Source organism: Bufo bufo, chromosome 6 (assembly GCF_905171765.1).
Source record: "Bufo bufo chromosome 6, aBufBuf1.1, whole genome shotgun sequence".
Taxonomy (NCBI): domain Eukaryota; kingdom Metazoa; phylum Chordata; class Amphibia; order Anura; family Bufonidae; genus Bufo; species Bufo bufo.
In genome coordinates this window covers 167483600-167504829 of record NC_053394.1, presented here as the reverse complement: position 1 = coordinate 167504829, position 21230 = coordinate 167483600, and the positions used below count along the sequence as shown (strand labels likewise).

General features: G+C 50.5%; 2 protein-coding genes across 8 annotated transcripts in view; both read right to left on the bottom strand.

The window, feature by feature from the left end:
• The window catches only part of LOC121004097 (gastrula zinc finger protein XlCGF26.1-like), a 705032-nt gene that overhangs the window by 23338 nt on the left and 660464 nt on the right, over positions 1–21230 (bottom strand). For 4 of the 7 annotated variants that reach the window (XM_040436187.1, XM_040436188.1, XM_040436192.1 and 1 more), the window contains exon 1: positions 423–501. The exons of 1 other annotated variant lie outside the window; for it this stretch is intronic. In XM_040436187.1, coding sequence (XP_040292121.1) covers positions 423–430 — 8 coding nt within the window. In that variant the 5' untranslated portion in view covers positions 431–501. Of the gene's footprint in view, positions 1–277; positions 377–409; positions 502–21230 lie in introns of those variants that run through there. 2 more of the 7 variants (XM_040436190.1, XM_040436191.1) reach the window with 2 other exon arrangements.
• Positions 1–21230, bottom strand: part of LOC121004114 (zinc finger protein 566-like) — a 422297-nt gene that overhangs the window by 257697 nt on the left and 143370 nt on the right. The window lies entirely within an intron of this gene.

The window sequence follows — 21230 nt, the reverse complement described above, 5'->3', positions numbered from 1 at the left end:
CACCCCGCTCCATTCCAATCAGACACCTAAACTCATGATTGCTGGGGGTCCCAATGGTCGGACAGTCAGACTGTTACTTATACACCTGACAGAGGCTGTGGGGGAAATGTGAACGGTCTCTCTGGTGACAGCCAAGTTGTGACTGGTTGCTATGGGCAACAAATACAGTTTTTATTTTGCCTAAAAATCTCCCCCACGCACTATATAGGAAGGGATGTGTATAGAGGAAGGTGTGATACAGAAGATAGGTCCTGTGTAATGAGCGATGACACATAACTGAATCTTGCAGCAGTGGAGTAGAAGCTGCTGCTGCAGCAGGAGGTTCCGGACACAACTAGCTCAGCACCCTCCCGGACTGCTCCACCGGATACCGTGCAATGCAAGATGTGATACACAGCACAATACATACACTGACCACTCACTCAACCATCACCGACTCATTCCCCGGATGTAATCTTCCCCTCTGCCGGGCCACTTCCGCCCAATTCCCGATGGTGTCTGTTGGAAACACGTGACTTTGTGTCCGATTGTCTGCAAGCGTCGCCCTCAATTTGCCCAAACTCACTATGGCCGCGGTGCCGCTCTGGACTACTGCACATGCGCAAACCTGTATTGCAGCCGCAGCTAATAAATTGAATGGTCTATAAAGCAGCCTCCTGATTGGTTGCTATGGGTAACCGCTTCACTCTTGTGTAGTGTGTGTTCTATGATGGTTGGGACTAAATCCCATGACTCGGAGGGACCTGGTCTTCCCCAGTCATGGGAAATAGCCGGCTCTGCAGCAGCTGTCTATTTCCCATAACTGGTAAGGACCTTTCTCCTGCATGGCATTGGGGGACACAGCACCATGGGTATATGTCCAACTACCACTAGGAGGCGACACTAGACCTAAAAAGTGTTGGCTCCTCCCCGTTGGGCTATACCCTCTCCACAGACACTAGGCAGCTCAGTTTTGTTCTAGTGTCCATAGGAGGCAGACCTGACCTGCTTTTTTGTGCAGGTCATCCTGCTACTTTTTTCTTTAATCATTTTTTCTTTCTCTGCAGGTTTCGGCCTGCGGCAGGGGTGGCTCCATCGTGTTCCACTTTAGTTGCCCCCCTGCGGGCGCGTACTCAGGTACCTGGCAGCCACCCAGTCCCCAAATCTGCTTCCGCAGTGGAATTCCGGCAGTCCCACGGTTCCCGCCTGAAGACGTCTGAGGGTGAGTATGTTACATTAGGGATCCCACCCTCCTTCCCGGGCCTGGACGCGTTCCCCCCTCATGTTCCCTACCCGGATTGCTGTGTGGGACAATGCCTTGCCTCTGATAAGCTGCCTTGCCTCTGCTACATAGCTTGTGGGTTTTTTCTCTCAGCTGTATCCTGGGCCCTGAAACCCCTGGCCTTCCGTTTTTTTCTCTCCCTGGGGGTCTCTTCCTCAGCTCTCTCCCCCACCTGGCCCCCGTTCGTCGCGGCAATTCTGGGGCACTATCGCGGTCGCGGCCGTTCGCTCCCGGCCGCGCTCCATTACTTTAGTCCCCGGCTTTTCGGGCCTACTAGGCCGCAACTCCCCGCCCACTTTCTTCTCTTCCCGGGCTTACTCCGTCTCCTCCCCTCCGTGGGGGGAGCCTGGGAGGGGCCTCTTCTGCCTGCCAAGCCGGCCCCAGGTTCTCTGCTCTCTCTCTGAGGGGCGGTTCTTTCTCCGGCTGTCGGCTCCTTCTTTCTCCGGTCGCCGGCTCCTGCTATCTCCGGTCACCAGCTTCTGCGCTGGGTGCGCTGCATAACTCCTGGGGTCCGGTAGGCAGCCTCTGGCTGAATTGCTCCACAGGCCCCTTCCCTCTCTCCCCTCTCTATTGCTGCATTCTCCTGCAGTCCTGCCTACTATATAGCTGCTGCAGCACCTCTTGGGAACTGTTGTTTCCGGGGTTAGATAGGTCAGCCCTGCTGCTCTATGGGGCCTCCTCTCCCAGCCTCCGTATCGGATCGCCACGATTTTCGTGCGTCCGTTGTCTACGGAGGTTTCCACGTTGTAAGGCCCCCCCCCGCGAATGGGCTCTCTCCATGGCTGGAGCGCTACCTACAAATTGCGGTCTCCTTCCCCCCCCCTGAGCCACGCGCACGCTAAGATACAGGGTCACGCAAGGAGTAGCCCATGGACCACCCTTGGGTGGTCTCAACTAGCTTCCACCCCTCCCCGGCATCCTCGGGTCCCCCAGGACAGGCCGGAGGCTGGTGACGAAGCCTTCTCTGTCAGTTGCCTCTGGGGACACCTCTGCACCGATTCCCTCGGAACAGAGCATCAGGCGGTCTTCCACCGTGCAGAATCCCTCTGCGTGGTCAAGTCAAACGTGCATGGTGGTACCTACCCTACCAGGTTTGGTGCCCCTCTAGTGGACTTTCAGATGGCGCCCTCCTGCCTGCACAGGTAATTACCGCACAGGTAAGGCAGCCGTCACCGTGCTTAGCAACTGGGACACCTACGCGGTGTCTCTGGTATGTACGCCCTCGTAGGCTGTGCACGACAGACCTTCCTGGCCCCTATCCAGGGGCTATGTTTTAGGCAAGCTGATAATTCAGGCAAACGCCACTTGTAGGGTTGGCTCCCCTTCTCGGCCTCTAAAGGTTCTTTTGTAATGCCTGTACCAGAGAATACAGGCCGGCTTCTATGCCGTGGCGATTACATCTGTCTGTTTCCAGCTGCCCTGTTACTTTCATAGGTAGAGCTCCTGCTGACTGGTTAGGTGTTCCATGCGTCACTATTTCCCCCTGCCGGGCGAGATACACAGGCCGCCTTCAATTGCCGTAGCAATTGCACCTGTCTGTTTCCAGCCACCTTGCTCCCTTCATGGGTAGAGTCCCTACACCATCTCCTGATGCTGTATCCAGTATCCCTGGCGGGCTCTATTGTTCCGTGCGGCACTATTTCTCCCTTCCCGGCGAGATATAGAGGCCACTCTCAATTGCTGTGCAATTGCCTCTGTTTGGTTCTAGTGGGCACCAGGCTGCCACCTTGTGCCCTTCATTTTTATTTAACCTCTCTATCTCCAGGAGCTGTTGCCGTTGCTTCTGTCTGGCCTTATGGTGTACCTTGCGGCACTATTTCTCCCTTACTGGACGAGATATTGAGGCCACTTTGTAGTGCTGTTGCCACTGCAACCTCATCTAGAGTGCACCAAACAACCATCTTACTCCCTTCTTAGGTGAGTTCCTGCACCGTCTCTGATGCTGCAGCCGTTACACCTGTCGGGCTCTATGGTGTGCCATGCGGCCCTATTTCCCTCTTTTTAGGTGAAATAGAGGGCATTCTTCAGTTGCCATTGCACTTACCTTGTTGTGGTGTGCACCTGTCGTTCCTTGTGGTACCGTGTGGCCCTATTTTTCCCTTCCCGAGCGAAATATAGGTGCCATAGCTAACGTGGCAGCCGTTGCACTTCTCTGGTCCTAGGGTGCTCCATGTGGACCCTTCGCTCTAATCTTAGACCTAGTACCTCGGCCATCTCCAGATGCTGTACCCATTGCACCGGTCTGGTCGTATCTCTGCACTACACAGCCTCATGTCTACCTTACAGGTTGAGGACCTACCTGTACCCTCCAAATGCGGTCGCATTCCTGGATGCTGTGGTTTTGTTTCCACCCTCCTTAGTGTGCAACATGCAGCCACTTTACCTCGGTTTTGGGCGTGTATTTTTAGTACCCACGTGCTGGGCCCTATGGTGCAATCTGTGGCCCATACATTTTCTGTATTACTGGGTGCTTCCTTCCCCGGGCTCTACTCTGTGCTGCGGATGTTGGTTACTTCCCTTTTCGGCATCCTGGTTCAGCACGAATATGGTAGCCATATCTGGCAGGGGTGGGCCAGCCCAACCTCCTCCTTGTCGGTCTACTTCTACTTCTGGTGTACCCAGTATATGACTGATCTGTTCTGATCTGGTGGGTGGTCCACATACAACCACGCTCCCTACACCATGGCCTGGTGGTTGTTGGTTTTTGTGCTAGGGTTGCTATTGCCATCCTTATCAAATACTACTTTCGGCTGCACTCCGCGTTCCACATATTATAAAGGAGTATCCGCGCTGTTTTCTATTACAGGGCGGACCATTCCTCGTGGAGTACAGTGATCTCCACTGGATCTTCTCCTTGTTGGGATACGTAGCTTGCTGAGCTCCGGCCGCTGCGGTAGTTTTTCAGCCATCACTTGATGTCCTCCGCCACACGGAATCCTCCTGGGGTCAGCGACATTTCCTCGCTGGACGTCCTCCCTGATGAGTCAGGGACAGAACCACTGAGCGTCACACACCTGCCTGGTAGGTGAATTTTCTGCTGATTGCTCTGACATAGGACAGGGTTCCGTAGTTCCTTCTGGGTCCGGGTTTTCCCTTATATCTATGCTTAGTTGTACTATCTAACAGAGGGCAGTCCTTTGGGACCTTGCTATTGTCCTCGCCCATCTGGTACTCTCTCCCCCTGGGAGCCTTCTGTATGTCGGTCACAGCTGGTTTCTACATTTCGTGTAGTCACCCCCGCTTCTTTTATAGCGACTTCACCATTTCTTATGCATATGGGCGTCTGTTGTTTTAGTGGTACAACCCAAGCCGCTGTATTTGCCCTCCCCGGGACAATGTATGCTGATTGCTAGCCACTATTCTTGGAATGGCTAGTTGTCCATGGCCAATTCCTTCCCACAGGGTGGTTCTTTTCATTTTTTCTTGGATATTCTGGTTTTTGTTGTCCTCTGGTGGTTCAGTTCCTGGTTCCTTGTGAGCCCATTGCGGGTAACTCCTTTCTGGAGTCCCTGTCCCCGTTCATTTGATCACACAGATTCTGTAGGATTATCGTTGTTTGGGAGGGGCCTGGGTTGATTGTTCCCCTTGCGGGTTCCAATAGCCTTTTGGACCTCATGGGGTTCATGTCTGTCTTCCCATCCTCCCACTTCAAGTACCTGGTGTTGAGTGGTTTAGTGCTACAGTTTGCATTTCCACCTTATGGTATCCTTCGGGAGGGACTCCTCCTGTTTGTAGAGCCTTCCTCCTTAGACTTTTGGGAGTACTCTCCTTCCCCTCCCATGTCTCTCAGTCCAGTGTGTCCCTGCTGAGATTTCCTTGCCCTGCATTTCCCTGATACTTCATTTGGCCGGAGTTTTCTCCGGTCTTGCGCTTCTCAGCGATTATTTTATTTCAGGGGCTCGTTCCTCCTCTCCTGGTTTTAGGATGCAGGTCTTCTCTTATTTTTTTCTTTTTACCTGGCCTTTACTTCCTACCCCCTCCCTTTCCAAGGGTTGGCGGTTTCCCTTAGCGCCTTTGGGAGTTTTCTCTTTCCAATTGGATGTTTATCTTCATCACCTGCTTCGCGGTGGGGGGAGTCCTGCTCCCTTCATATGTGAGCCTTGCTATGGCTTCCCTCTCTCCAGTGTGCCCCTGCTGAGATTTCCTGGGCTTGCATCTGGTTCCCTTCTTCCCTGATAATGAGTTTCGCCAGAGTTTCTCCGGTCTTGCGCTTCTCAGCGATATTTTGTTTTCAGAGGCTCGTTCCTCGTCTCCTGGTTGGGGATGCAGGTCTTGTCTTTTCTCTTTTCCTGGTTTTTACCTACAACCCCCTCCCCTTCCAGGGGTTGGCTGTTTCCCTTAGTGCCTTTTAGGATCTTTTCCTTTCAATAGGGCGCTTAGTTTTTTCACCTGCTTTGCGGTGAGAGGAGACCTGCTCCACTCACATGTGAGCCTTGCTATAGCTTCACTCTCTCGTTTGGCCTTCAGTGGTTCCAATTTCCCTTGCTCCCCTGGCCCTTCAGGGGTTGACCTCAGGGTGTTTGTGCTTTCGCCTGAGACAATTGGGATGTTGGGTAGATCCGATACGCGATGCTGTCCTACTTTCACTCCAGCCTTCGGCTGAGCTGGGTGTTCCTTGCCTTCTTCTTGCATTTGGGACCTTCTCCCAGGCATTTGTCCTGGGGTGCTGGCAGTCGTCACTGTGGCCTCCTTGGAGTTTCTCCCTTGTTATGAGGCTTCCTGCCTATTCCGTGCTTTTCTCCTGTTGGGTCACATGGTTCTCCCGCACCTGTATGCCCACAGGTGGCATGGTTGTTCTTCCCACCCTCGGGGACTGCTTTGGGACGTCTCATGGTGCTGTGTCCCCCAATGCCATGCACGAGAAAATTAGATTTTTTGTACTCACCGTAAAATCCTTTTCTCGTAGTAGGCATTGGGGGACACAGATCCCTCCCTATGTTGTTTTACTTCAGCTTCTCCGGGCTGGTCTCTTGATCTTTCCCGGTACGGGAGTTGTTGGTTCCTTGCCTTTCTTCTCTCTCCTACTGCTTTTGGTACAAACTGAGCTGCCTAGTGTCTGTGGAGAGGGTATAGCCCAACGGGGAGGAGCCAACACTTTTTATGTCTAGTGTCGCCTCCTAGTGGTAGTTGGACATATACCCATGGTGCTGTGTCCCCCAATGCCTACTACGAGAAAAGGATTTTACGGTGAGTACAAAAAATCCAATTTTTTGCCCCCTAGTGGTGAGGTCCTGCATAGATACAGTATTTAGCCATGGCACAGTGAATTGGCTATTTCCCATGACTCAGAAGGACCTGGTCCTCACTAATAATGGAGAATGGCCAGCTCTATAGCAGCCGACTATTTCCTATAATCTGCAGGAACCATTTTTTCTCCTTTTGACCTGGACCTGATCTATCATAGTATTTAGCTTCACAGTGAATTAGCTAAATCCCATTCTCTCCCCAAAAACCATTCTGGTAAAGCTTCAGTGACGTCCTTGTGTGTTTTGCGGACCGCACATCACCGGCACTTAATAGAAAATGCCTATTCTTGTCCGCAATTGCGGACAAGAATAGGACATGTTCTATTTTTTTCGGGATCGGAATTGCGGACCCGGAAGTGCGGGTCCGCAATTCCGGATCCGGGCCGCACAATAGAAATTAATGGGTCCGCAATTCCGTTCCACAAAATGCGGAACGAAATTGCGGACGTGTGAATGGACCCTAAAGTAACACCGGTCAACGGTGGATAATAAAGTCTTTATACATATTTCCTACTTCCCGGATTCCAGAAGGACCTTCTTCATCTATTACATACTGAGAAGGTGACATGTAGGAAAGGTCCCTCTGAGTCATGGGATTTAGCCGGCTCATATAGAAATGACTATTTCCCGGACTCCAGAAGGACCTTTTCTAACTATTACATACAGGGAAGGTGTCATGTAGGAGAGGTCCCTCTGAGTGATGGGATTTAGCCAGCTCATATAGAAATGACTGTTTCCCAGACTCCAGGAGGACCTTTTCTATCTATTACATACTGAGAAGGTGATATGTAGGAGAGGTCCCTCTGAGTCATGGGATTTAGCCAGCTCATATAGAAACTATTATTTCCCGGACTCCAGGAGGACCTTTTCCATCTATTACATACTGAGAAGGTGACATGTAGGAGAGGTGCAGTACGCAGCAGTGATGGAGAGGCTGGCACATGGATCCTCTGGGGCACTCTCTGTATATAGGGACCATGCCGGGTGGTAGGTGAGGTGCCCTGGGTGTTGGAAGTTTAGTGTGCCTGTGGCAAGATCCCTTATAGTTAGTGACGTCAGTGCCGGTAACGGTGGCACACCGATTTATTGTAGGAAGAATTGAGGTACACACAGTTGCAGTGAACCAGAACTTCTTTTTACTGAACAGTTCAACTATGTACAGTCTTCAGTTAGTTCCATATGTATAATGTTGAATACAGGCAGGCTTCATACAATTGGCAGGCAAAGTCTTTGCAAGATACTCAGAGGGAATAACACTTACAGATCAGGCTGTACTTTCCTCAGATCCTGTCTGGCTTTCACCAAGGCCCGTATGCCCTATTGCTGGCTTTATCCTTGGGTAGGGAAAACTTCCTCTGGTATATATCTTCTTACTTTAAATATCCTTCTGCCCTTCAGCTTTCTATTTGGCTGGATAAAAGTGGCTCTGCACTGTACTTGATAAGGTGCTAGATATCTTCAGGAGGGAACCTCTTCTCCTGGAAGCAAGCTAGGAGCCTGGGCTATCTAGCTGCATGTCAGAAGCTGCTTCCCAGCTATCCTCTGGTTAAAGTGCACACTGGCTTCTGACTACACACACCCTCTCTGGTCCGGACCTGACTATATATACTAGGGGTTCCCTAGCTCCCTCTACTGCCTAGGAGGAGGAACTACACCCCTAACAGGCCTGGTACACAGGAGATAACATTACATTATACATTACAATGCAATATAAAATACCATAACCATGTTCCACAGGAGGTGGAGAACAACGTGACACAATTGACCCTTGTGTAGTGCCCACCCTTACGTAGTGGGACACTACATACCCCGCTACTTTGAGGTTGCCCGACCTCGGCGCAACATAGGGGGCCCGCCCAGCTGGAAACTGCAACCTGAAAGACAAAAATGCAAAGTAGGCACATACATCTACATTTGCAATGAAAATATCAGGCAGTTCCGCTGGCAAAGGAACAAGTGCGGTGAAAAGGGGCGTCATTCTCTTCACACAGGATAATATAGGGAACAGGGGCGCTGACCTGGTACAGCGTATCAGGAATAACCAGGATAGTCCATAATAATAAAATACAATAGTCCCATAAAATAGCATCTCAGAGGCCCACAGGCATTGTGGTCATCTCTGGGCACAGTTCTTGAATCAAGATTGCACATAAAAGTCCCAACACAGAACTCTACATTTCAGGGATACTTTTCCCCTGACAACAGCAGGCACAACTTGGATTTGGCACCTAAGGCAGGCAGGATGTCCTGGTAAACAGTATGGCAGTAGAGCACTTGGTATTCTCAGTGGTCTTTCAACTACCACTGGGCCGTGGGTAACTGGCAGCAGCTCTTTGGGACAAAACAAAGGACTCCTGTCCTGAAACAGTTAAATTCAACATATATGGGTCCTTCAGCAGTTATGGCCTAGCAGGCCTACTCACAGGTACGTATCCAGTTCATACTGGTCATCAGATGTGGTGCATCCTGGCTCCGCTCTGAGTTGTGGCCTGTGTGGATCAATACTTGGCTGGGCCCACAAAATGGTATTGGCAGGCAACTGTATAATAAATGGGCCTGTCACTGGTATAGGCTTCGCAAGCCTGAGGGTTGATGCTGCAGGAGGCTCCATAGGTCTGGGTGGCGCCGGCTTTAGGCGACGGACCGAACTCCTGGTATAGCAAAGTTTCTCAGGTACAGCAACGGTGGGCACAGCGATGGTGGTCGCCGAGCTGGTGGCGACGGGATCTTTTACTGCAGGCCCGGGGACATCAAAGTTCTTAGAGGAACCGCTATTGTCCGGTGGTATTGGTGCCACTCTGGACGCAGCAAGTTGGCGCAGGCCATGAAGAGGGATCTCTAACCTGGCGATCTGATCCTCCAGTCTCTCGGGCGATGCTCCGCTGCAGGGATTCGGCACTGTCGCAGCAGGCTCAGGTGCGGGGTCGCAACTTTTTCCTCGTCGCAGGGCATCAAGGGTCTCGTGGAATCTCTGCATGTTCTCCATCTCTGCTTGTGTCTTTTCCCTGCGGGGCAACTCAGGTGAGGGATAGGGACTCGCCCATTTCTCCAGCACTGTAGGCTGCCAGAAGACATTGGAGCCGGTGAAGGAACCCCTCTCCTGGTACGTATTGTGAGCCGGTTCCACCGGGCGCTCTTGCTCACATTTCGGACTGGTGGGCTCCTCAGGCTCTTTCCAATCCTCCGATCTCGGCTTGGGACGGACTACTGCTGTGGCATACGGACCTCTCAGGCCCTCAGCGGGGGTGAACTCCACTTCCTCTCCTTTGCGGAGGTTGTGCAAATGTTCAGGTAGGTAGCTGCGCTTCACAGACCTCCGGTTCACAAAAAGGTTTCGGCCTGTGGAGTAGTCTTTAATGAATCCTGTGGCGAAACCAACCTCGCCACTGGGTTTTGGAGGGGCCTGGCTGCTGGCCTCTTGCCCCAGGATTATGGGCCCTCTCATCAGCCAGGCCTCATTTGTTCACAAAGGACTTGAACTAACTTGAACTCCTGGTCTAATTCGTGCCATTTTGGGATGTTAAATGTCTGTGTATTGAAAAGGGTTGTGACATTGTATGTTTAAATGGTGATTTCTGTTCTGTTGTCCCCACATGTGTATTGGTGATTTCCCTTTGTCTTGAGAGATAATTGGATTACTCCTCGGGTGTCTCCAGGGCAGAGAGGAGGAAACCATGATGCATTGTGGGGATGTATTGTCTCTGTGTATCCTGCAGTGCTGCATATCTGTCCTGTGTCCCAGTCTTCCTTCTGGTCCCCTAGGGGCGTGTACACCAGATGGGCTTGGTTGTTTTATACCTCCCTGTGGGCGGACCTGTATTTGCAACAACTGTAATAAAAACCAGGCTGGGTGTGCCAGCACCTCAGACCACTGCTTGACCCTCAACACGGAGCCTTGTCTCATTATTGGGGGGATCCACTGTATGCTGTTAGAGACTGATTGCCAGGAGTGTAAGCTGATTCCTGTTCGTCTGCTAACAGCTATTCGTGAGGTCCCAGTTTGGAGTGCTATTTTGTATCCAGTTTGGGAGTTTGGTGTTCTGCAGTAACTGTGCCTGTCTCTCAGAAAGGGGCATATCGCCTAAACGGATTTTAACCCCTTGTCTGCTGAAACGGTCCGTTACAAATCCGAACCCCCGGTTTTTGTCGAACGCCACCACTACCCCCACCCTTCTCTCCAGACGGGGCTGAGTATTCGCGTGACGTTTGTAGACAGTTTTCGCAAGCTCCTCGAAGTAGATTTTTTTTCTGGTCGTTTTTTGTATTGCCGCAGCGCGTATCTCGGCCATCAACAGGGGCCATTGCGCAGAGGGCTTTATAAATCTATCCCGCGAACCAAGGCACGGCTCAGGCTGCGACCCACGGTGGAAAGCAGGGTGGCCTCTCCGGTCCCGGAGTATAGGCAGGCGGTGCTTCCCCCTCTTCAATCATTGTAGGCTCTGGGTACTTGTTTGCAGGTAAGGCCATTCCGGCAGGAGACTCTCCACTCTGCAACATGCTCGATCCCTTTTCTGCACACGACTGGGCGGCACGTAGGACTTCACACAAGACCTCCTACTGCTCCGGGAGGCCGCCCCCTAGGTACTACAACATTTTTTTTCTAGCAGAAGGTGCCAAATTCTTCCCGCCAACAAAATACAGCGATGGCGCAGCAATAATTCCAGTAGCTTAGGCAGCCATCTTTAAGCATAAGGCTGTCAATTCACTGACAGCAAGCGGTGACTTAGGAAGCGGCAAACAGTCCACAATATACAGTTTTCACACCGCGATTTTTCACCGTTCTTTGGCCCAACAATTTTCAAATAAACAGATAGGGCATAGATAGTTCAAATTTCACTATAGAATATTTCGCATCCTGTTCGTGACGCCAAAATATGCAGTACGCCAGTCCTGCAGGGTGAGCGAATGTGAGGTCACAGGGGTCAGTTAGCAGACCGAGGGTTATTCTTGGTACTCACAATTTGTAGAAGACCCTGGGCAGGCGTACAGCAGTGATGGAGAGGCTGGCACATGGATCCTCTGGGGTACTCTCTGTATATAGGTCCCTCTGAGTGATGGGATTTAGCCAGCTCATATAGAAATTACTATTTTTTGGACTCCATGAGGACCTTTACTATCTATTACATACTGAGAAGGTGATATGTAGGATAGGTCCCTCTGAGTCATGGGATTTAGCCGGCTCATATAGAAATGACTATTTCCTGGATTCCAGGAGGACCTTTTCCATCTATTACATACTGAGAAGGTGATACAGTCCTGATCAAAAGTTTAAAACCACTTGAAAAATGGCAAAAAATCATATTTAACATTGTTGGATCTTAACAAGGTTCCAAGTAGAGCTTCAATATGCAACAAGAAGAAATGAGAGTGAGACAAAACATTTTTTGAGCATTCAATTAATTGAAAATAACGATTAAACTGAAACAGGCTGTTTTTCAGCTGATCCAAATTTTAGGATCACATGCCTTTAAAAGGCCAAATCTGTGCAAAGATGTGGATTTATTGTCATTTTCTGTCAGGTAGTCACACGTTGTGATGGCAAAGGCAAAAAAAACTCCCTTTTTGAATGTGGTTGGGTTGTTGAACTGCATAAGCAGGGTCTCTCACAGCGCGCTATCGCTGCTGAGGTGGGAGAGCAGTAAGACAGTAATTTGGAATTTCTTAAATGATCCTGAGGGTTATGGAACAAAAAAGTCAAGTGGAAGACCCAAAAAAATTCCATCAGCACTGAGCCGGAGGATCCAATTGGCTGTCCGTCAAGACACTGGACGATCCTCGACCCAAATTAAGGCCCTTACTGGGGCTGACTGCAGCCCCATAACCATCAGACGGCATCTGAGACTGAAGGGCTTCAAAAACAAAAAAAGTCCTCGTCTCCTTGAACGCCACAGAATTGCTTGTTTGGACTTTGCAAGAGAGCACCAAACATGGGACATTCAAAGGTGGAAGAAAGTTTTATTCTCTGATGAGAAAAAATGTAACCTTGATGGTCCTGATGGTTTCCAACGTTACTGGCATGACAAGCAGATCCCACCTGAGATGTTTTCTACGCGCCACAATGGAGGGGGCGCCATAATGGTCTGGGGTGCTTTTTCCTTCAGTGGAACAATAGAGCTTCAGGAAGTGCAGGGGCGTCAAACGGCCACTGGCTATGTCCAGATGTTGCAGAGAGCATTCCTCATGACTGAGGGCCCTCGCCTGTGTGGTAACGACTGGGTTTTTCAACAGGACAACGCTACAGTACACAATGCACGCAGGACAAGGGACTTCTTCCAGGAGAATAACATCACTCTTTTGGCCCATCCTGCGTGTTCCACTGATCTAAGTCCAATTGAGAACCTTTTTGGGATGGATGGCAAGGGAAGTTTACAAAAATGGACAACAGTTCCAGACAGTAGATCGCCTTCGTGCGGCCGTCTTCACCACTTGGAGAAATGTTCCCACTCACCTCATGGAAACGCTTGCATCAAGCATGCCGAAACTAATTTTTGAAGTGATAAACAATAACGGCGGAGCTACTGAGTTCATGTTTGGAAGTTGGATCTGTTTTGGGGGGGGTTTAGTTTTTTTTTTGGAGGTGTGGTCCTAAACTTTTGATCAGCTAAAAAACAGCCTGTTTCAGTTTATTCGTTATTTTCATTAAATTGAATGCTCAATACTCCCATTTCTTCTTGTTGCATGTTGAAGCTCTACTTAGAACCTTGTTAAGATCCAGCCATGCTAAATATGATTTTTGTCATTTTTCAAGTGGTCTTAAACATTTGATCAGGACTGTATGTAGGAAAGGTTCCTCTGAGTCATGGGATTTAGCCGGCTCATATAGAAATGACTATTTCCCGGACTCCAGGAGGACCTTTTCCATCTATTACATACTGAGAAGATGACATGTAGGAGAGGTCCCTCTGAGTCATGGGATTTAGCTGGCTCATATCAAAGTGACTCTTTCCCGGACTCTGTGAGGACCTTTTCTATCTATTACATACTGAGAAGGTGACATGTAGGAGAGGTCCCTCTGATTTATAGGATAAGATATAGCTAGCTTACATAGAAGTGACTATGTTATGCTGGTGGTTAGGCCGTGAATCTTCTGAAATATTAGCAGCACGTATATGCACCGATGATACACTTTATGAACTTGCCCTCTGTTTCTTCTAACTAGTGTTGAGCGAACCCGAACTGTAAAGTTCGGGTCCGTACAAAACTTTAAGATTTTTGGTACCCGGACCCGAACCTGAACTTTGCCGGAAAAGTACGAGTTCGAGTTTGGTGTTCGGCCATTTAATAAAGCTTTTTGAAAGGCTGCAGGGCAGCCAATCAACAAGCTTTTAAGCTGTGTGCACTTAGAAGCCATCACAGCCATGCCTACTAATGGCATGGCTGTGATTGGCCAGTGCATCATGTCACCCAGCCTCTATATAAGCTGGATCACGTGTAGCACCGCCAATCATTTCTGAGTAGTGCAGGGACAGGAAGCAGGCAGCTGAAGTGAGGTAGGGTGTCAGGAATTTTAGCTGGCTATTAATTCTGTAGGTGAACTATAGCGATTTTTTTGTGGGTGCAATACACCATCTTTGCACCCCTGACACAGAAAGATAATAATAAATCTGGCTGTTTATTCTGTGGGTGACCTACAGCGATTTTTTGTTGGGTGCAATGCAACATTGTACTTTGTAACCCTTACACACAAATATAATAGTTAATCCGTCTGTAAGTTCTGTGTGTGACATACAGTATACCCATTTTTTTTGGTAAAGTACACCTGCAGTATACATGCCAGGCAAAATAATATAGTTAATCCGTCTGTTAGTTCGGTGGGTGACATATACCAATTTATTGTGTGAAGTACACCTGTACTGCATACGTGACAGGGAAAATAATATAGTTAATCCATCTGTTAGATCGGTGGGTGACCTCAAATAATGAGGAGAGCATCAAATAAGGGACGTGGCCCTGGTCTTGGTGCTGCAGTTGTTGCTGGAGCTCCTGTTGCAGGGAGAGGACGTGGTCGATCTGTGCCAGCTACACGCCCATATGAAATGCCTTCCTCAGGTGCACGTAGGTGACAGACCGTTCAGCGTTATTTTGTAGGCGGTGTACGAATTGAATGGTGAGGCCAGAACAAGTAGAGGCGGTAGTAGATTTGGTGGCTGACAGTGCCTCCAGTTACTTCACATTGCCCAACCACTTATGTTTCAGGATGTGGACATGGGAGGACCACCACAGCACATCTCTGATGATGACCAAACACAGGTGCCAACTGCTACGGATTTCTGCAGTGTGCAGACCGGCAAGGAGGGCAGGGGTGAAGAATGGTTGGAAGATGATGTGGAGGGTGATGAGGTCCTAGACCCCACATGGAATCAAGGTCATGCGAGTGATGTGTGCAGCTCGGAGGAAGAGGTGGTGGTCACACAGCGCCAGCTGCAGAGCAAAAGAGGGAGCAAGGTGCAAAAGCAGAGTGGCCGTCCCCTAGCCAGTACACCTGCTACTGCCCACCGCACTCAGGGACTGAGCACATTAAAGCCAGTTCCAAGGAGTTCCCTGGCGTGTCAGTTCTTCAGACAATGTGCTGATGACAAGACACGAGCGGTTTGTACGCTGCGCAATCAGAGTCTGAAGTGAGGCATAATGGTTCTAAACCTGAGCACCACCTGCATGACCAGGCATCTAAATGCAAAGCACGAGCTGCAGTGGATTCCACCCCTCAAAAACCCTGAAAGATCTCCAGGCTCCCTCATCTGCTGTAGTCTTAGCCTCTTCCTACCCTCTGGAGTGACAGTGGCACCTGCCAACAACACCACCATTTCCGTCACCGTTACCAAGCATCTCCACAATGTCCCATGGAAGCATTCAGCTATCCTTCTGTAGCGGTCAGAGGAGGGAGAGACCGCAAAGCAGGATTCAAGTACAGTACAGCGGACAAGGGGACTGAAGCAAAAACCGGCTTTATTAAAGAACCAGATGTAACTGCCGGAAAATCGGATTAACGGTATAAACAGGTTTACACAGATTACATGAACACGAGTTAGAATAAATGCGTTCCACAGTATAAACATCAGAGACCAAGCTACACTCAGCTAGTATACCCCTATCTAGCCCTGCTACCCAGGGGACGCTTCTGCAGCGCACTGACTAAGTCCCTGACTCTATAACCTATCACAGATAAGCACCGGTGCCACTCACAGTTCTGAAGATTCTCTTGGATCCAATAAGATGCAGTCCGGCTCCAGGTCCGGTCGCTTGCTTGTCTGTCTTTCTCTCTCTGGTTACAGCAGATGCAGATCTTCAGCTCTGGCAGGAAGGATCCGGCAGGTCTCTATACATGGTCCCACTTCTTCTGGAACACACAGTGAAGTTCTCTGTGTGCAGCTCCACAGCTGTCAGGAAAATCTCAGCTAATATAGTCTCCTGCTGCTACAGTCTTTTTCTGTTATCTCTCAGCAGTCCATCTCTCCCTGTTATCTCAGCAAGGTCCCAGCAACTTCTGGAACAGCCCGGGAAACTTCTTAACTCTTTCTTAGCCTCTGGCCAGCACTACTCAGATTCCTGTTTAGTCACAGTGGCCTCTGGTGGCCGGAGGGAAACATGACAGTCTGCATAGATATAAGTGCTGGAAATGCTGCTGGTTGATTCAGCGCTGCCTCTTACATGCCTCCCCACTTAAAGGTTGCCGTCCTCGGCCTCACTATATAGTCCATGGAAAACAGAGGGGTTAATGAAACATTTAAACGGCAGTACAACATTGTCCACAATACCTACAGGCGGACCAAATGAACTCGTCAGCAGTGTACCTGTTTGGTGGAACCCCAGCAGTAGACCTACTGGATCTCCGGAGGTCTTGACTATCTGCTAGGACCTGACTTTCTCCACTGGGAGTTGTTAACCTGGGCTCTTCCATTACAGCAGGAGATCTGGGTGTGGTCGCGGGTTCCTTCTCACTGCGAGACGGTAGTGGTTCTGTAGCAGGAGCCTCATCATGTACGGCCTGGGGACCTTCCGCAGTGTCAGGAACCGTCCACCAGTCTTCACATTCGTTTCCATCTGAGATAACACATTCTGGGTATGGGGCAGGAGGAGAAGGTGTCCTCTGAATAGGTGCAGGATCTGCGGACCGGCATGGCCGTAGCATATTCCTATGAAAAGTCTGTGAAGCAAACTCCACATTTTCAACTTGCACTTCGTAAACCGGACCATTCGGGTACACTCTCTTGATCACTTTGTATGGCTGTACTTCCCAACGCTCACTCAATTTGCCTCTGGGGCGTTTCTCTCGTACCAGGACCTGGTCTCCAGGCTTCAGTGGCACCTCCTGGACTGGAGGACGGTCCGTATGAGTTCTGTCCTGTAACCGCTGGCCTGCCAAACGGCGGATGGTCAGGAGTCGCTGACGGTGTTCTTTCACCCATGAGGTAGTTGATCGCTCCATTAGGTCTTCTGGCTGTTCCAGGTTCAATTCAACGATTTCTCTACCAGCTCTCCCAAACAGTAACATATACGGGGTGTTACCGGTGGTGGTATGGACCCGATTATTGTAGGCCCAGACTAGTTCCGGCAGGTAATCAGGCCAGTGTGCCCTCTTGTCTTCCTCTAGCGTTCTCAGCATTTGTAGCAGCGTCCGGTTGAAGCGCTCACAGGCCCCATTCCCTTGGGGATGAAAGGGGGTCGTTCTGGATTTTTCAATACCGTACAGTCGGTGTAGCTCCTCCATTACTTTCCCTTGAAAGCACGCGCCTTGATCTTAGTGGATCCGCTTTGGACACCCGTAGACCCGGATGAAATCCTGACAGATAGCACGTGCTGCGGACTCAGCCGTCTGATCCCGAGTTGGGTAGACTACTGCAAACCTGGAGAAGTGGTCAACCATGACCAGGCAGTACTGTGGACCTCTCGATGATTGTCCCACGAGGAGGTAGTCTATCATCAATAATTCCAGCGGTTCTTTGGTCTGTATAGACTGGAGGGGTGCCCTCAGTTCCATGCTTTTAGTGAGTTCACACACTCGACACTGTCGGCAAACTTCCTCCACCACTGCCTCCAGTCGCAGACAATACACATAACGCTGCAGCCACTGGTAAGTCTTGGCGGGCCCGAAGTGAGCTCCAAATTCATGGGCTTCTCTGGCTATCTCACATGCCACGCTTCCGGGTATGACTACTTGCCACCTCGCCTCTAGGTCATTAGGCTGTTGCCACTTGCGGTACAGAACAGCTCCGTGCATTTCCAGTCTGTCCCATTGATGTAGAACGGACTTCATCTCGGCATCCAGGTCAGTCCTTACTTCTTTGTTGGGCTTCCTTCGCTGGGTTACCCAGCTTTTCATCTGCCACAGTCCAACATCTTCATCCTGTAATCGGCCCCAGTCCTCATTAGTCCTCCTCAATGCCTTGGGTAGCTTACGGGCCTCCCCACTTGTCTGGGCCGCAACTGTGGGCAGAACGAACTTGAGGAAATCCGGAGTTTCATCCTCTTCTTTTTGTTCATCGACATCCCCTATTGGGGTCTCAAAAGTAACCCTCGACAGGCCATCGGCATTAGTGTTCTCCGTAGCGGAATGGTAGCGAATTGAGAAGTCATATTTTGCAAGGCGAGCTGCCCAGCGTTGCTCCAGGGCTCCGAACTTGGCAGTGTCCAGATGGGCCAGGGGATTGTTATCAGTCCGTACAAAGATCTTAGCTCCTGTCAAATATCCTGCAAACTTCTCCGTCATGGCCCACACCAGGGCAAGGAGTTCTAGCCGGAAGGAACTGTAGTTATGGGGGTTTCGCTCTGTCTCTCGCAAGGATCTACTGGCGTAGGCGATCACCCTCTCATGTCCATCTTGTACCTGCGACAGGACTGACCCGAGTCCGTAGAGACTGCCATCAGTAGATAAGAGAAATGGTTTATCAAAGTCGGCATAAGCCAATATGGGGGCCGATGTAGGGTTGGGCGATATACCGGTATCACGATATACCGCGGTATTAAAAAAACGGCAATATGGCGATATCGCTGTTTCCTAATTACCGCGGTATTTCGTGATGTCATAGAAGCAGTCATGTGCGCTGACCGCTTCTATATTTGCGTCCGCGGCCGCCCGCCCCAGCATGAATCGATACTGGACATTTGCAGAGTACTTGTACTCGTGCAAATGTCCCCAATACCTGCTGGCCGCTTGCGGTGGCGCTCTTAGAAGTTCAGCGTGGGGGAAGGAATTCTGTGACTCGCATTCCCGGCACCCGACCTCTGAGAGGACGCTGTGATCCGCGCAATTAACCCCTCAGGTGTGGCACCTGAGGAGTTAATTGCGCATATCACAGCGTCCTGTCAGAGGTCGGGTGCCGGTAATGTTCTTCAGTCTCTGCATGTTAGTGGGCAGTGAGCAGCATGTTAGTGAGCAGCATTATACTCACGTGCGCCGTGGCCGCCGGGCGCTCCTTCTTCTCATAGGTCTGTGCGGCGCATTGCTAATGCTACAAGCATTAGCAATGCGCCGCACAGACAGAAGAAGGAGCGACCGGCGGCCACGGCGCACGTGAGTATAATGCTGCTCACTAACATACCATGGCAGCCAGGACTTCAGTAGCGTCCTGGCTGCCATGATAACCGATTGGAGCCCCAGCATTACACTGCTAGGTGGGGGGGGTTTAGTTACCAGAGGGGGCTGATAAGAGGGAGAGGCTGGGGGGCTGATCAGAGGCTGGGGGGCACATGAGAGGCTGATCAGAGGCTGGGGGGCACATGAGTGGCTGGGGGGCTGATCAGAGGCTGGGGGGCTGAATTAACCCTGTAATGTTTTTGTTGTTACTAGAAGTCAATTGACTAGTTACAGATACCCGAAATGGTGAAAAATGACATATAAAAGTATAACAATTAACGTCTCGTTGTGGCTGCCTGGCTGCCCCCATACAGTATAACGTCTCCTTGTGGCCGCCCCAAACAGTATAGCGTCTCCTTGTGGCCGCTCCATACAGTAGTGTCTCCTTGTGGCTGCCCCATACAGTAGTGTCTCCTTGTGGCTGCCCCATACAGTATAACGTCTCCTTGTGGCTGCCCCATACAGCATAACGTCTCCTTGTGGCTGCCCCCATACAGTATAACGTCTCCTTGTGGCTGCCCCCATACAGTATAATGTCTCCTTGTGGCTGCCCCCATACAGTATAACGTCTCATTGTGGCCGCCCCATACAGTATAACGTCTCCTTCTGGCTGCCCCATACAGTGTAATGTCTCCTTGTGGCTGCCCCTATACAATGTAACGTCTCCTTGTGGCTGCCCCCATACAGTATAATGTCTCCTTGTGGCTGCCCCCATACAGTATAATGTCTCCTTGTGGCTGCCCCATACAGCATAACGTCTCCTTGTGGCTGCCCCCATACAGTATAACGTCTCCTTGTGGCTGCCCCCATACAGTATAACGTCTCCTTGTGGCTGCCCCCATACAGTATAACGTCTCATTGTGGCCGCCCCATACAGTATAGCGTCTCCTTGTGGCTGCCCCATACAGTGTAACGTCTCCTTGTGGCTGCCCCCATACAATGTAACGTCTCCTTGTGGCTGCCCCCATACAGTATAATGTCTCCTTGTGGCTGCCCCCATACAGTATAATGTCTCCTTGTGGCTGCCCCCATACAGTATAATGTCTCCTTGTGGCTGCCCCCATACAGTGTAACTTCTTCTTGTGGCTGCCCCCATACAGTATAATGTCTCCTTGTGGCCCCAAGTGTTTTTTTCTTCTAAATGGGCATTTATCGTGATATATATCGTTATCGCGATAAATTTCTTAATATCGTTATCGTGGGAATATTTTTGATATCGTCCAACCCTAGCGCCGATGTCAGAGCTTCTTTCAGGGCCTGGAAGGCCTCTTCGTGCTTCTGCCCCCAGGGAATATTTTGGCCCTTGGGTTGCCCAGCTGTTCCTCTCAACAACTCATTCAGAGGGCCCGCTATCTTGGCATAGTCTTTGATGAACCGCCGGTAGTACCCGGTCAGTCCAAGGAAGGCCTTCAACTCCCGCAGCGTTCTGGGCACTAGCCATTGTCGTATTGCAGCCACTTTGTCTTGGGACAGCAACACTCCGTCTTGGGACACCCTATGGCCCAAGTACTCGATCTCCCTCTTGAAGAGATGACACTTCTTTGGCTTTACCTTCAGGCCATGGGATCGCAGTCGCTCGAGTACCTGCCCTAGCCGATTCAGGTGTTTTTAAAAAGTAGCAGAGTATATGATGATATCGTCCAGGTATATCAGAGTGGCTTCAAAATTCAGGTCTCCCAGGCATCTCTCCATCAGCCGCTGGAAGGTCCCCAGGGCATTAGTCAGCCCAAATGCCATCCTGTTGAATTCGAATAGTCCCATGGGGAGTATGAACGCCATCTTTGCCTTGTCTTGCTCAGCCACTGGTACCTGCCAGTACCCGCTTGCCAGGTCCAAGGTAGAGAAGTATTTGGCTCGTCCTAGAGCAGTCAGAGACTCCTCGATACGTGGCAGAGGATATAAGTCTCGCGCGGTGCATGCATTCAACGCCGGTAATCCACACAAAACCGAATAGTGCCATCCTTCTTCTTAACAAGCACCACTGGGGCCGCCCAAGGGCTCTGGCTACTCCGCACCACTCCGGAATCTATCATCTGTTTCAACAACGTTTTCACTTCCTGGTAAGACTTGGGCGGAATCTGCCGATATCTTTCCCGAATTGGAGGAGCGTCCCCCGTCGGTATCTCACGTGTGATGACATCCGTGCAGC